The sequence below is a fragment of the Microtus ochrogaster genome, unplaced genomic scaffold (genome assembly GCF_000317375.1).
Source record: "Microtus ochrogaster isolate Prairie Vole_2 unplaced genomic scaffold, MicOch1.0 UNK1, whole genome shotgun sequence".
Classification (NCBI taxonomy): Eukaryota; Metazoa; Chordata; class Mammalia; order Rodentia; family Cricetidae; genus Microtus; species Microtus ochrogaster.
The window spans coordinates 29,754,306-29,769,666 of record NW_004949099.1 but is presented as its reverse complement, the minus strand read 5'-3'; the positions used below and the strand labels follow the sequence as shown (position 1 = coordinate 29,769,666).

Genomic DNA, 15,361 nt, shown 5'->3' with positions numbered 1-15,361 from the left:
AAAAAAAAAAAAAAAAAAAAAAAAAAAAAAAAAAAAAAGAAAAAGAAAGAAAGAAAAAAGAAAAGAAAATGATAAAAATAACGGGCCTGGTGGCACAGGCCTGTAGTCCCAGCTATATGGAAGACAAGAGTGGAGGAAGGAATCGCTTTGAGGTCTACCTACAGATCATAGTTTTTTTTGGATTGTTGTTTTTTTTTTTTAAAAAAATTTATTTATTTGTTATATATACAACATTCTGTCTGTGTGTACGTTTGCAGGCCAGAAGAGGGCACCAGACCTCATTACAGATGGTTGTGAGTCACCATGTGGTTGCCAGGAATTAAACTCAGGACCTTTGGAAGAACAGGCAATGCTCTTAACCACTGAGCCATCTCTCCAGCCCCCCCCCCCCTTTTTCAGATTTAATTTGTTTTTTGTTTTTTAAGGAAAACAAAACCACTATTCTTGAGTTTCTCCTTAAAACTGAAATTCTTGGCCCTCTTCCTGGTTCAGTTGGCAGAGTAGTTGCTGTACAAGCTAGAGGACCTGAGTTCAGATCCCACATAGGAGCTGATGCAAGCAGATCCCTGCAGCTCATGGGCACCCAGAAGCTCAGCAAGAGACCCTGTCTCAAAAGACAAAAACAAAATGCTGGGTGTGGTAGTAAACACCTTTAATCCAGCGCTTGGGAGGCGGAGGAAGGTGGATCTCGAGTTCTAGGCCATGGTCTACATGGTTCCAGGACAGCCAGGGTTACAAAGTGAAACCACATGAAAAAAATGTGGAAGATCAAGGAAGACAACTGAAGTCAACCTCTGACCTCTAGACACGCAACTCCCAGAAACAAGTCACACAACACACACAAGTTCTTATTTGGACCCTGAGTGTGCCAGGATGTTACCAACATTACAACTTTCCACGACACCTTCACCCCAGATTCCCCTCAAGACCCGAGATACTCCCTATAAGGAATGGCTCTACCCTGGAGCAGCCAGCCAATCAATCAAATCAATGGATCATTCACAGGGGTCAGGCCCAGCTCCCCAGCTGGGATCATGTGCAGCCAGCACCCAGGAGGTTTTAACGAAGGACTCTGAGCCTGTGAAGCTGTCTAGCCCTTGATAATAGGAGAACATTCTAGAGCAGCAGGAGTGATGGAAGCAGCTAGCACACCACTTCAGTACACATGGAAGAGTGAGTAGGGACTAGACCTGCTAGGCACTTCAGGGCCCAGGCAGGGTGGGGCAAGGCATACCTTGGCAGTACAGGTGGCTCTGAGTGGCTCGATGAGCCGGTCCACCCTCTGCAGGACTGGTGCAGGACAGAGGGTGGCCAGCCGGGCCAGCATGATGAAGGTCAGCATCTGCCCAAGGAAGCAGAAGGAACTCTTAGTGAGATAGACCCCAGACCCAAGGGAAGAGCAGGCTTGCACCCCACAAACCCACAACTAAGTCCTTCCAGGGCCCTGCTCAAGACTCCCACTCTTTGGGTCTTAGAAGATATAAATGGTGCTGGGCGGTGGTGGCGCAAGCCTTTAATCCCAGCACTCGGGAGGCAGAGGCAGGCAGATCTGTGAGTTCGAGACCAGCCTGGTCTACAAGAGCTAGTTCCAGGACAGGTTCCAAAGCCACAGAGAAACCCAGTCTCAAAAAACCAAAAAAAAAAAATATATATATAAATGGTGATGCTGAATCTTGCCAGTCACTCTTAGCCATGTGAGGATGGCTGAATAACAAAAGACACAGGGAGGGGCAGTTCCCATGCTCACAAGCCTCTGGCATGGACCACGGCAGGTCCTCAGCTCCCACTGACACTAGCTTGGATGTGCTGCATTTAGAAACAGCTCGAGTGTGCATCACAAAAGCCCGTGTGCTGGAAGCTCGATCCCCAGCACAGCAATGCTGAGAGGAGTTCAGCAGTGGCTAGGTTACTGGAGATGGTACTGTTGGAAGGCGTTAATTTGGGTCTCAGAGGACCTGGGTTCTCACGAAAGTGAATGTTAAAATGAGCATCCTCATGCCCGACTCAGTTGCCTGCCCTGTGACATCACCAGAGTCAAGCAGATCCAATACCAGGCTCTGAGCCTCCTTTTCTTAAGAAGAGCCAGTCACAGCTTATTTCTTCTCTATAGTAACAGAGAACAGTCAGCTGTGGTGGTGCACACCTCTGATCCCAGAACTCTGGAGGCAGAGGCAGGGGGATCTCTGAGTCCGAGGCCAAACTGATGTACAGAGCGAGTTTCAGGACAGCCAGGGCTACACAGTGAAATCCTTTCTTGGAAAACAACAACAACAAAAACCCACAAAAAAAAACCTAAGTAATAAAAACCAGAAAACAGACTAGTCCAATGGAAATCTGGGAATTTACCTAGCATTGTTTTCAAAAGGAACAACCATTTTTCATGTAAAATCCCTTAATTTTTAAATGTTGGTAACAACTGAAACAATACAAAGCAAAAATTGCATAAGCCATTTCAATACTAGCAGATTTGGATCTAGTGTACCCAGAGTGCACACCCTGAGAAACATCTACAACCTGGTTCCTTGTTCTTGACAGGAAGTGGTGTTCTCATGGGGTGCCAGCAGGAGGGACAAACAGGCAGGGGCCTAATGGTGCCTAGCTCCCCTTGCTCTGAGCTGGGCCTGCATCTAGAAGGGCACAACTTACTCGGATGTCATAGTGGTCCTTCAGCCCATCCTCCACGTGGTTCAGGAACTTGCAGATGTCCAGCTGGCCCAGGCAGCTCTCCAGCAGAGAGTACATGCACTCGAAGGCTGCCTTCCTCACATCCAGCCCGTCATCCACCGTATGCTTAAAGGGCCCCATCTCCACCTGTAGCAAGGAAGGACACAGAGGTTTTGGGGGTGCAAAGCCCCTTTCCTAATTTCTGCAACTCACCCCACCTGCTCAGCATTGTGTCTTGGCCCCAAGTCATGCCTCACGCTAGCGAGCTTCAGGAATCAGCTCAGCTTGCAGCATCCCTTCTCCCAAAGGCCATACCCCTGAGCAGGCAGTCAGGTCCTGTGGGGTGTGCATGTGTGTGTAGACTGTTGGGACCAATTGGAGTCCTGGCCTTCAGCTGCTCGTCCCTGTCTAGTGCCTTCTAATTGAAGTTACTAAAAGCTGTGCCTTGCCTAGAGGATCAGAGGATGGGATTTTCACCTGTTGGCCATTGACTGCAGGGAATACCTTATATAATGGCTTAAATATAAGCCTCCATGGTGCTATTAAAGAGGGGCTTTGGTACCAGTGTTTGAAGGTCTGTGTGTCGGTCTGTCTCTGCGTGTGTACTCTCAACCTCCAGCCCCTTGCCCGAAGCTCACGAACTGGGTTCTAGCGCACAGAGCGCAGACAGGGGCCGCGGTGCGCGGCATAGGACCTCAAGTACACTGAGCACATGTTCTGCAACTGAGCTACAACTCCTGCCTGACAGATGACATCTTACTCGAGTCCTAAGGATGTCTTAGGAAGGTCTGGGGATAAGGCTCGCCTAGCACACAAAGACCCAGGTTTGATCCCCAGCACTGAGTAAAGAGAACATGATGGCACACGTCTGGAACTCAGCACTCAGGAGGTGGAAGCAGGAGGAGCAGAAGTGCAGGGTCGTTCTCTGCCTAGGCTACATAAGCTTCTGTCTCCAGAACATAGTGAAAACCTTAGGAAGAAGATGCTGTTAACAAGCCCACTCAACAGACATGGAAACTAGGTTCAGAGAGGTAACCGATGTCCTCAAAGACACACAGCTGGTGAATCAGAACCAGACTCAAAGAACCAAGTCCTCTGAAGATTTAACCATGAGATCTGGCTTCTGACAGTAAAGTTTCTGCCTTAAACCCCAACTGAAATGCCCTTCTTATAGAAACTTTCTCCAACCCCTCTCGAGAGCACTGCTTTCTCCTCAGCCCTCCACAGTGTGCTGTGGGATGACTTGGCTGTCAATCACCTCAACTCCCTACCCCTTTAGTTCTCTCCATCAGTCTGGCCCCCCTAACCCCCTCTCTACTGGAGGCCAAGCTGAGCACCACGGTGGCAGAAGCCAAGTACAGGGTAGCTGTCTGAGTCCTGGAACTTGAGACTACTCTGGTGGATTGACAACAGTTGCTGACATTACAACTCAATAATCCTACATGCTTGACACCTGAGGTTCAGGAGCTTGGGTTTGGTTAGATTGTGGATTTCAGAACGTTTGCTCATTCAAAGAGACACCCTGGAGAAGGGACCTAAGTCTAAACACACACTCTATCTATTTATGTCTAATAAGCCCCTCTTCGTATGCCTGAAGACAGTTTCAGATAATATTTGTAGGGTGCCTACACTTTACTTAGAACCTGTCACAGGATGTCACAGGAGGCAGCACATTTGGGATCTAGGATGCTCATGCTGACCATGCCCCACTAAGCACCAGAGCTTGCGCCAAGTGCTTCGGGCACATTCCTGTGGTATAGGCATGGTGCTTGTCCTCACTTAGCTCCAGAGGAAACTGACGCTCGGGGGGCACTGGGTTGCCCTGTCTAGGTCACAGCTGGGGAGTCATGTGACCCTGACGCCTGTGTGAGCTTCACTCCTAGAACTCAGTGAACCTTGACAGCGAGGCACAGGAGACTCAAGGGCCAGCAAACAAGGGGCTAGGTCATGCCAGGTGTCCACGATGCCCTGTACCTCTCGGATGAGGTCCCGGCGGATCTTAGTCTCCTGGTAGAGAAGGGGTAGGATGTCATCCAAGAGGTCCCGGACTAGAGATGGTTTATTGTGCACGGCTGAGTTGAAGAAGGTGAGTGTGGCCCGGCGCACGTTCAGGTCTGGGTCCTGTAGGCTTTCCATGAACTCTGCTGCAGAGGGACAAAGAAGGACATGGAAGCAGGACACAAAGCCACCTCCATGCTATACCTGGTGACCCAGGCACCGTGCGTTGTGCAGGCTGGAGGGCAGACACGTCCTGGACATCTACCTAAGCCAGACACACAGCCACCCTCACAGGACACATTAGAATGCGTGGCTTCCTCTTAGCAGGATTTTTAGGAATGAGATGGCAGCAGCTTCGGAGCACAGGGCTGAGGCTGGCACAGAAGGACGGTTTGTTTTGAGACAGGTTCTCACTGGATAGTTCCAGTTCCGTCATCTTCCTGCCTTAGCCTCTGAGTGCAGATGACAAGTGAGCGCACCTAGAGGACTGGATCTGAAGTGCCAAACTGACGTGGCTACAGGAGCTCACCTGGGCTCCAGCCTCCTCTGACTAGGTCTTGTGGAGAGGTTTAATTTGGGAATTTGGACCATTGGTTTTACTTATTTGGGATAGTATGGATAGTATGGATGGAACCCAGGACCCTGGCACATGCTGAACACACGTGCTACATCCTCATCCAAAAAAATAGGAATACAGAAACGTGATAGTCTCCACTGCAGCCACATGACCCGAGAGAAAATCACCAGCCACGTGGGCAGGCATGCTGCTGTCATGGGACCCCTGATGTATCCCATTGGGAGGAACCGCTGTCTTCTAGAAGAGCAGGACTCAACACTGGAACCTAGGGCCCTTCTCATGGTGCTATGTCGGCTCCCAGGGTTCCGGCTTCTGTGAGAACACAGCCTAGGAATCTGACAAGTCTGAACCCTCTCTTGGGACTCAGTTTCCTCATTTGTAAAATGGGACCAATGTCCTTTACAAGACTGGAGCTATGAGATTTAACTGATGAGTTTTTTACTCAAGGGCATCTCATGGTATCCAACTCAGGAAGCTCAAAAACTGAGGCTCAAACAGTGAAGGGTGGTGGCAAATGTCTGTAATGCTAGCACTTGGGAGATGAGGCAGGATCAGGAGTTCAAGGTTACCCTCAGCTACATATAGTGAGTCTGAGTCCAACAAGGGCTATTCAGATTCAGTCTCTAAAACAAATTAGCCTTGGGAGCTAGAGAGATGGGCCAGAGCACTGGCTGTTCTTTCAGAGGACCTGAGTTTGGTTCTTAGCACCCACATGGCAGCTCACAATCATCCATAACTTTAATTCCAGGAAATCCAATGCCCTCTTCTGATCTCCACAGGCACCAGGCACACACATGGTGCACAGATATGTACAAGTGAAACACTACACATAAAACAAATCAATCTTACACACACACACACACACACACACACACACACACACACACACCAACTAATAAAAATCAAAACAAAACAAACCATAATCAGGCAAAACAGAGACACCACTGGTGGCCCCTGGCCATGCAACCACAGCACCTCACCAAGGCTGCCATCCAGGTCAGGCCATGAGATGAGTGAGACAAGGATACATTCTCTACTCAAGTGGTCATGCCACTGGCCCTTTGGTCTGCCACAGCACCCTGGCATGTGGATCAGCACCCCATTTTATAGTTGAGATTGAAACGGCTTGCCCACATAAGTCAGTATTCACAGCCAAGGCTGGGGAATTCATCTCCCTCTACATTCCATGGAGCTGACTTCTGGGTGAGGAGGGCTGGGATGCTGCTGTGGCCCCTGAGAGGTGCAAGCACTGGGCTTTGAAGGCAAGAAATCTGATCCTGCAGGAGGTTCCAAGGGAGGGCCTGACCTACCCCACCAAGGATCCTCCAGCATTGGCACCCTCAGACTTGGTCACGTGGGGGGTGCACCAGCTCAGACTTATGTTTTATCCTCAGAGCCATGGAGAGGGCACTTCCCACCCCAATAAGCTGTTTCCAAGGAAACCTTTCTCAGAAACGTCTCATAGCCACTCGACAGATACAGAAGCAAGGTTTGTCAGGAAGAAGGGACGTGTGAGGACAACCAGAGCCTGCTGGTGGCAAAGGGATCCAAAAGCGGATCTCCTCACTCAAGAGTCTGCCCCTGATGCCCATCACAGAGAGAGCTGCCTAATTTGTAAGACGTCCTACCAAGCTCTAGACCCCGGGTGTGGGGACTAGCTGCAGCCGAGATAGGGAATGGGGGACACATACCAATGTAGCTCTTCAGGAGGGGGTCGATGGAGTGTGGCTGGTCTGAAATGAGGAACTTGACCGCAGTGATGACCGTGCTCCGGGTGTATGGCTGACCTGCAAGAGAGGTGACAGTGTGAGGTGGGGGACCCTGTAGGCCCGTGGTAGCAAAACACAGTACACCTTCTCCCTATTTGTGAAATACCCTCCTCCTAGAAAGTCCGCGTGAGTAGTCCCTGTAGCAGCCTTGAACCTGCCCAGTTCTTCCTCCTGCAGCTAGGACATTAAGTGGCTGGGTCTTAATACCACGCTGCAGGTGCAAACAGAACACTGGGACCCGGGAAAGTCCTGTCTCGGGCCAAGACTACACTGCATTTATCCGACACCCTCTCCATCCAAACTTACATAATGATAGAATGTTAATTAAAATAACGAAGCCGGTGTGGTAGTGCTGACCTGCCATATCGAGGGCCCAGGAGTATTTCCAGGAGTGTGAGGTCAGCTTTGGCTACAAAGTCAGTCTCTGTCTCAAAAACAGAATTATGAAGGACTATCAGTCTGTGTTTCACACAGGAAAGATGGTCTCAGAGAGGCTCACATTTAAGGCCACAGGGCAGAGGCCAGGGGAGCTTTTGGCAGGCTGGAGGCCAATGGGTCCCCTAAACATGAAGTCATGAAGGACTCATTTTATTTCACTCTTGTTGCTGAGTAAAGCAGCTGGAGAAATGAGGGTTCACACAGATCCCTAAGGATGGAGGGTAACACCAGGACAGGACATGGCTCACAGACCAGCTTGGTCCCCAGCTGCGAATTGGTTGTGCGATCTTTGGGACTGGGGCCCAGTTGGTAGAAGTTGCTGATGGTAAGCCTTGATGGTTACACTGCCTTTGAAAGCAGGCTGTTTCCTGATCCACCAAGATGTGAATGAGCCACTCTACAAGCTCCTCCGCCATGACTCCTCACACCATGCCTTCCCATCCATCACAGACTATCCCCTCCTAATGGGGGTCCTCTCTGTTTTTTTGTTTTTTGTTTTTGTTTTTTTTTCGAGACAGGGTTTCTCTGTGGCTTTGGAGCCTGTCCTGGAACTAGCTCTGTAGACCAGGCTGGTCTCGAACTCACAGAGATCCGCCTGCCTCTGCCTCCCGAGTGCTGGGATTAAAGGCGTGCGCCACCATCGCCCGGCTTGGGGGTCCTCTCTGAAGCCGCCCTCCATCAGGTATTTTCTCACAGCAGTGAGAAGGGTAACTCCTACGGTGCATGTCCACAGCAGGGGTTATAAAATGACATCATATGGTTTTATTTTGATGATGATGTTTTTAAAGACAGGGTCTCATGATGCAGCCCTGGAACTGAGTATGCAGGCCAGGCTGATCTAGATTTCACAGAGATCTTCCTGTCTCTGCCTCCTGAGTGCCACTACTATTTCAATGTGTACACTACTATTTCACTCTATTTACTTAGCATTTGTGTGAGGTGCTAGGAATGGAACCCAGGGCCACCTAGTGACAGCCACAGCCTCAGCCCCTTATTTCTTTCCTTTTCTTGAGTAAAAGTCTCACTAAATTGCACAGGAAGGCCTTCAACTTCCGTAAACAGGTAAGCCTCGAAGTCATAATCCCGTCCCAGCCTCCCAAGTAGCTAGGATACATTCCTAGTTAGGGAATTATATATTTATAATCCCATATGCTTAATGCCATCATGAAACTTTAAATTGTATTTTCACTCCCTTAGTATCTTCAGAGGACAGGATCCAGGATTTCCTTGGATACTAAGTCCAAAGATGCCAAGCCCCTTCCACAAAACAGCATGGCGCCCACACAGAAGCTAGGCATACCCTCCCATGTACTGCCAATCTTTTCTATGTTGTTTACATGAAACATGTCAATAGTAATCAATCTATACTGTTTAGGAAAAGGGGCTTGTAAGATGGCTCTTGCTATAAAGGCACTTGTTACCAAGCCTGATGATCTGAGTTCAGTACTTGGGGTCTACATGACAGAAGGAGAGAACTGACTCCCAAAAGATGTCCTGTGACTCTACATGCATGCCACAGCAACACATGCGTGCATACGTACACACTAATGTGGTTTTTTGTTTTTTGAGACAGGGTTTCTCTGTCTGTGTAATTTTGGATCCTATCCTGGAATGAGCTCACATAGACCTGGCTAGCCTTGAACTCACAGAAATCCCTCTGCCTCTGCCTCTACCTCCCAAGTGCTGGGATTAAAGCCGTGCACCACCACTGCCTGGTCAATGTCATTTTTTTTTTTTTTTGGATTTTTCGAGACAGGGTTTCTCTGTAGTTTTTGGTTCCTGTCCTAGAACTAGTTCTTGCAGACCAGGCTGGCCTCGAACTCACAGAGATCAGCCTGCCTCTGCCTCCCAAGTGCTGGGATTAAAGGCATGCGCCACCACCACCCGGCTTCAATGCCGTTTTTTAAAAAAATAAGAACAAAAAAAATTTGCACAAGTTCAGTACAGATGCATTATTTTCCTAGAACATTTTTGATCCATGTGAGTTGAATCTCTATGGTGCAGACCCCCTGGATGAGAGATTTGTTTGAGGTAAGGGCACTCAAAAACCCTTGGGCTGGAGATGTGGCTCAGCAGTTAAAAGCACTGGCCACTCTTCACTGTTGCAGAAGACCCGAGTTTGTTTCCGAGCACCCATGTGGCAGCTCACAGCCATCTGTAATCCCAGATCCAGGACATCTGATGCCTTTTTCTGGCTTCTGAGGGCATTGCATGTATATGCACACACATATAAGCAGGCAAAATACCCATCCATACACATGAAGTAAAACAAATAAATCTTGAAGAAAGACAAAAGACCTTGTCCCTCTTCCCTGGAGACCATGCAGGAGGAAGCCTGTACCTCTGAGAAGCATGTTTCTATCTGGCTTCTTTTCCTGGATTAACAGACATGTGACTCTCATCTCCAGTCATGTGCAAAGTTGTGTCGATGCTTGGAGACCGAGTGCCCACCTCGTGCTGGGCTAACGTGGACCCTTGCGCCCTTACCTACAGCAAGCTGTTTCCGGAACCGAGGCAGGAGGAAGGGAGGGTTCACAAGCACCAGCTTCCCAATGCACTCAGCCACCACACACCGAGTGCCTTCCTCAGGGCTCTCACAGCGCTGGAAGAGCAGAGCCCAGACATCTTCAACATAGGGCTTCAGGTTGTCAGGCTGGGTGGCCCCCAGGGCCTCCCTGAGTGCATGCAGCAGCAGGTACTGTCGCCGGGGCTCAGCCTCGATCTGTGCCAGCAGGAATGGCAGGAAGTCAGGCAGGTTGCCAGCACCCACACGGCCCAGGGCATAAGCAGCTGCAGCCCTCACGTCCTCACTGGGAGACCCCAAGGCTTCCAGAAGCACGGTCTTCAGCTCTCTCTGGGGGCCTGGCCCAGCCACTTGGCCCACCTCAGCCAGTGATAGGAACGCCAAGACTTTGACTCCTGTGCTTGAGTGGGGCGACTTGGCATCGCTGACCAGGCGGCTGGCAGTGCCTGCTGCCTCCTGGGGACAGGCGGCTGAGAGGGCAGCCACACACCGGGCCAGTGAGTGGAACACCTGCTTGTGCAGGCCAGGCCCTCCATCCTCAGCCTGGTTGTAAACAGGGGCAGTAAGCAGGCTAATGAGCTCAGAGTACTCCACACATGGGGGGCGGGTTCCCACCAGCGCCTGCAAGAAGCCTTCTGTGGCTGCCAGTACCCCAGCAGGCAGCAAGGGTGAGTGCAGCAACCGCATCAGCTCCTCCAGAACAGGTCCACTGACTTCCACCAGAGAAGAGGGCTGGGCCTGGGTCACAGTGGCGAGGAAGTCGACAGCCAGCTGGGCCACGTGCATATCATTCTCGCTGACCAGAGCAGGCAGCTCAGCCAGCACAGCCCGCACGGCAGGTGGAGGCAGGCCAAGGCCCTGACTCTGAGCCAGAGCATCCAGGGCGGCCAGCGTGGCCAGCCGCAATGCCCGCTGATTCTTGCGCAGAAACGAAGCCAAGATGGGCAGTGCTTCAGCCAGGATGGGCTGCAGGTCAAGTCGCAATGGGGACACAGCCACCAGTGTCAGCGCCTTGACAGCAGGCAATCGGGTGATCTCATTCCGGAGGCGGTCCAAAAGAAGCAGAAGCGTGGGCTCTAGGTCATCCCCAAGTCGGTCACCAAGGTGACCCACAAGGTGGCCTACACAAGAGATGGCCCGTTCCTTCACCTCCTGGTCGAGGTCAGTAGCACGCAGTCGTGCCAGGGTAGCCGTGGACATCTCTCCAACATATGGCTCAGGGTCCAGCATACGAGGCCTATCTAGTGGCCACAGGGTCCGCACCAGCTCCTGGAGCACCAGTAGGGCCTCAGCGGCCACCTTGTAGAAAGGGTCAGCCACACAGGCCATCACAGGTGGTAGGAGGGTAGGCAGGTGTGGGTGGAAGGCCTCTGCTGGCTCTGTACCCAGAAGCCCCTGCAGGAAGGCCAGGGCATCCATACGAATGGTGGAGGAGTTGGAGTGGTCAGCCAGTGAAAAGACGATTCCTGCGGGTGGAAACGAAGGTTAGGGGCCCTTCTGTGTGGTTCAGTCTGGGGATGTAGTGACCAAGGAAGGCCACTGAACCAAAGTATCCAAAGCTCCCAGAGGCCACCAGAGCTGAGGGAAACAAGGCCAAAAGTCACTTGAAGCCACAAAGAAGGTTTGGAAGCAGCCTTTCTCCCTGTGGCCAGAGGGGAACCTCCGTGGGCTATCATTGCACAGAGCTCTGCCCAGAAATAATGCCTGGGCCCTCAGAGATTGAGGGCTCAGAGTAGGGTAGGGATCTGTGTTCTAGAAGAGACCCAAGAGTAGACAGCCAGCTGTAGCCCAGCGTACCTGATACCAATGCGGGCATGTGATCTGCCAGGCTGCCAGGGAGGACGCCTGCCAGCTCGGTGAGGAGGCTGAAGCAGCCCTGGCGGGTCCGAACATTCCGATCTTTAAGTTGTCGCTGCAGGGCCTTCATCACCAGGGGCACCTGCGGGCAGGTGGAGAGCTCAGGAGCCAGCCAGGAGGCCTCCCCAAGGAGGACTCCAACACAGACAGGACACCCAGTGCCCACCAGTCTCTACTAGTCACCTGATTCAGACTGCAAACAGAGTGATGGCTGCCTCCCTCTCGCAGATGCAGACAAGGAACTGGCTCAAGGTACACACACACACACACACACACACACACACACACAGAAAATTCACTACTTAAAGCCAGTGAGGACTTCAAGCACAAATGTACAGAGATGCAGATGTCCCCTCCTCCTCAGTGTTCCCTATCCCAGGAGGCCAAGAGATGAACTGATACCTACCTATCTCAGACACAAGCAATCTATCAGTGAGGTCCACTGGTTCAATCTAAAACCCACTTCTCAGGCTGCAAGGCCAGGCAATCACTCTGTTTCTACTGAGCTGAAGGCAGCATCTCTTGTCACCTGAACACAGCTGCAATGCCCTCCTGTTGGTTCCCGGCCATGACGCTTGTCCTGTCACAGTCCATTCCCCACCCAGCAGCCAGAAGAACTTCTGTTTTGTTTTTGCTGTTTTGTTACACAGGATTTCTCTGTGTAACAGCCCTAGCTGTCCTGGAACTCATCTGTAGACCAGGCTGGCCTCGAACTCACAGAGATCTGCCTACCTCTGCCTCCGGAGTGCTGGGATTAAAGGCATGTACCACCACTGCCCAGCTCGGAATTTTTTTCAAGTGAAGCAAACTCTGCCACCCCCTTCCTGTAGCTGCACACTCCTGGAATGAAATGAAGCCCTTCTCGCTCCCGGAAGCCCTACTCGTGCTGCTTCCCGTGTGTCCCAAGCCTGCACCACACAGACCAAGGATGAGGCAGGGCTCCCTCTGAACACCCCTCAGCCAGGGAAGAGATGGGGAGGAACGGAAGGAGGGAGTAGGGATGGACACAGCCCACCTGTGCTCGCAGCATATTGAGATTGCTGCCAGTTTGAGTGGGCTCCTCCACCGCCTCTAGCCATCCCTTTGGGGGCCGCGTATGTCGCAGCAACATGATGTAAGCTCCAAAGATGTCTGCCTTGACGTTCTCCTCCCGTTCCTTGAAGCGGCGGATGAGCGCTGGAGCCAGCGTGCAGTGGAAGTCGGGCAAGAGGTCAGGACGAGAGCTGATGAGGGCTGCCATGCACTTGGCGGCTGCTCGGCGCACCTTCCAGCTCATGTCGTCATCGTCGCTGTACTCGTCCTCACTCTCTGGGGCAGGAGTGAGACACACAGCCATGTGCAACTCAGGGAAGAAGACAGTGGAAGCCCTGCCCTGGGCTTTACCTTCTGATCAGTATTCACAGCCTACTGGGCATGCCACCACACTCTGTGAACCTCTGTGGTATGCCCAGGATGGCACCATGCCCTTCTATCACAGTCTCTCCTGTGGGGCAAGGATCATCCGCAGAGAACAGAACTAGGACCTAGAGACCCAATGTACAAACGTCTACACTTCAGTCACAGCCCTTCCTGCCTCCAGCTCCTTGTCTGACGACATCAAGGAAGAAACGTGCTGATAGGCTGGCATAGGCCTGTAAGCCCAGCATTGAGAGGTGGGGTGGGAGGATCGTGAGTCCAAGGCCAGCCTAGAACACTTAGTGAGACTCTGCCCTCCTCCAAAAAAGAATGACATGGACTCAGTCTGCAATGGAGACATGGAAAAGCTTTCTGGGGTTCAGGCCCATCCTCGCTTCAGGTCTAGCCATTTCCAAAGAGAAAGGGTGGCCTCCTTTCTCTTTGGTGCTAACCCAGTCCCTGTCAATTAAAGGCCCCAATCTCAAAGGTGTTCAAGGGAGACAAACACCAAAGAAAGAATGGGTATGTGTGACCTTCTGTTCTATAGGCCTGAGAGTCAGCAGACCACAACACTGCTAGGACAAAGGAGCTAATGGCCCATTTTATAGATGCCAAGACCAAGACTCAGAGAGGATGAGAGATCTCAGGAAACATAGGAAACTGCAAATCAGAGATTCAATCCCATCCATCTCACTGGGCAGAATGGAAGGGTCAGAGGTGACAAGGAGCACCCCTTTATCTTGAATCTGAGACTACGTGTGCCCACTGTGTCTCTCTGCTGACAACTAAGACTCATACAGCAAAGCAGTCCAGATAAGGGGCTGGAGAGATGGTTCAGTGTAGTAGGAGCTGCGGCGCCACTCTGTTGTGTGGAGCAGCGGGCTGTGTTTTTGGCGCCCGGCCACCCTCATGGCTAGCTTTACTCAAAATAATTACGCGGAAATTGTATTCTTTTAAACACTGCCTGGCCCATTAGTTATAACCTCTTATTGGCTAGCTCTTACATATTGATCTAACCCATTTCTAATATCCCTGTAACACCACGAGGTGTCTTACCAGGGAAGATCTTAACCTGTGTCTGTCTGGAGTGGGAGAATCATGGCGACTGCCTGACTCGGCTTCTTTCTCCCAGCATTCTGTTCTGTCTACTATGCCTACCTAATTTTCTGTCCTATCAGGCCAAGCAGTTTTCTTTATTAGTTAACCAGTGAAAGCAACAGATAAGATACAAGACCCACCTCCATCAGCTCAGAGGTTAAGAGCATTGCCTGCTCTTCCAAAGGTCCTGAGTTCAATTCCCAGCAACCACATGGTGGCTCACAACCATCTGTAATGGGGTCTGGTGCCCTCTTCTGGCCTTCAGGCATACACACAGACAGAATATTGTATACATAATAAATAAATAAATATTTTTTTTAAAAAAGAAGTCCAGATAAACAACAGTGGGCCCCCTGGTCAGCTCATCTGACACCTCTTTTAATGGACCCTGTGACACCCCTCAAGAAATAGCCCGAGCCCTCTATGACCGGCTAGAACATGCCCCAGCTCCTGGCTTAGCATTCAAGGCTCTATCATGCCTGTCTGATTTTGTTTCAAGACCCCATGAGGCCCAAAGTCACTAGTCTCCATTTTCACTCTGCCTTTAGGAAATCTGAGTGATGGACAGGACCGTAGGCCCAGAGGGAAGAGGCCACTGAGCCACCACCTACACTTGTCCCCTCCAAGTACCCATCATCCTACCTCTAGCTTTGGCACTGGGCTAAAAGCATCATTGTGAAAACCATTCATAAGAATGATAGCTTGGAGGTGGAGCGTCTGTCAGAGCTAGCCCATGTTCTGGCTAGGCCTCTTGGTGTTTCCTCATTTTCCCTGTCTGAAATATGAGGATGATCACCCCTAGGTTTTCAGGGTCACTATGAGGAATGCGAGGTAAGAGCTTGAAACACCAGTGGATGGACTGGAGAGATGGCTCAGAGGTTAAGAGCACTGACTGCTCTTCCAGAGGTCCTGAGTTTAATTCCCAGCAACCACATGGTGGCTCACAGCCATCTGTAGTGAGATCTGGTGCCCTCTTCTGGCCAGCAAGCATACATACATACAGAACATTGTATACATAATAAATAAATAAATCTTTTTTTT

At 51.0% G+C, this 15,361-nt stretch overlaps 1 protein-coding gene across 1 annotated transcript in view; it reads right to left on the bottom strand.

Annotated features, from left to right (window-relative positions):
* Cand2 (cullin associated and neddylation dissociated 2 (putative)) overlaps positions 1 to 15,361 on the bottom strand; it is a 30,463-nt gene that overhangs the window by 1,671 nt on the left and 13,431 nt on the right. The window contains exons 8-14 of the mRNA XM_005365046.2: positions 12,843 to 13,135; positions 11,768 to 11,909; positions 9,934 to 11,436; positions 6,931 to 7,026; positions 4,639 to 4,808; positions 2,647 to 2,811; positions 1,235 to 1,342 (exon numbers count right to left, since the gene is read on the bottom strand). Coding sequence (XP_005365103.1) covers positions 1,235 to 1,342; positions 2,647 to 2,811; positions 4,639 to 4,808; positions 6,931 to 7,026; positions 9,934 to 11,436; positions 11,768 to 11,909; positions 12,843 to 13,135 — 2,477 coding nt within the window. The remainder of the gene's footprint in view (positions 1 to 1,234; positions 1,343 to 2,646; positions 2,812 to 4,638; positions 4,809 to 6,930; positions 7,027 to 9,933; positions 11,437 to 11,767; positions 11,910 to 12,842; positions 13,136 to 15,361) is intronic.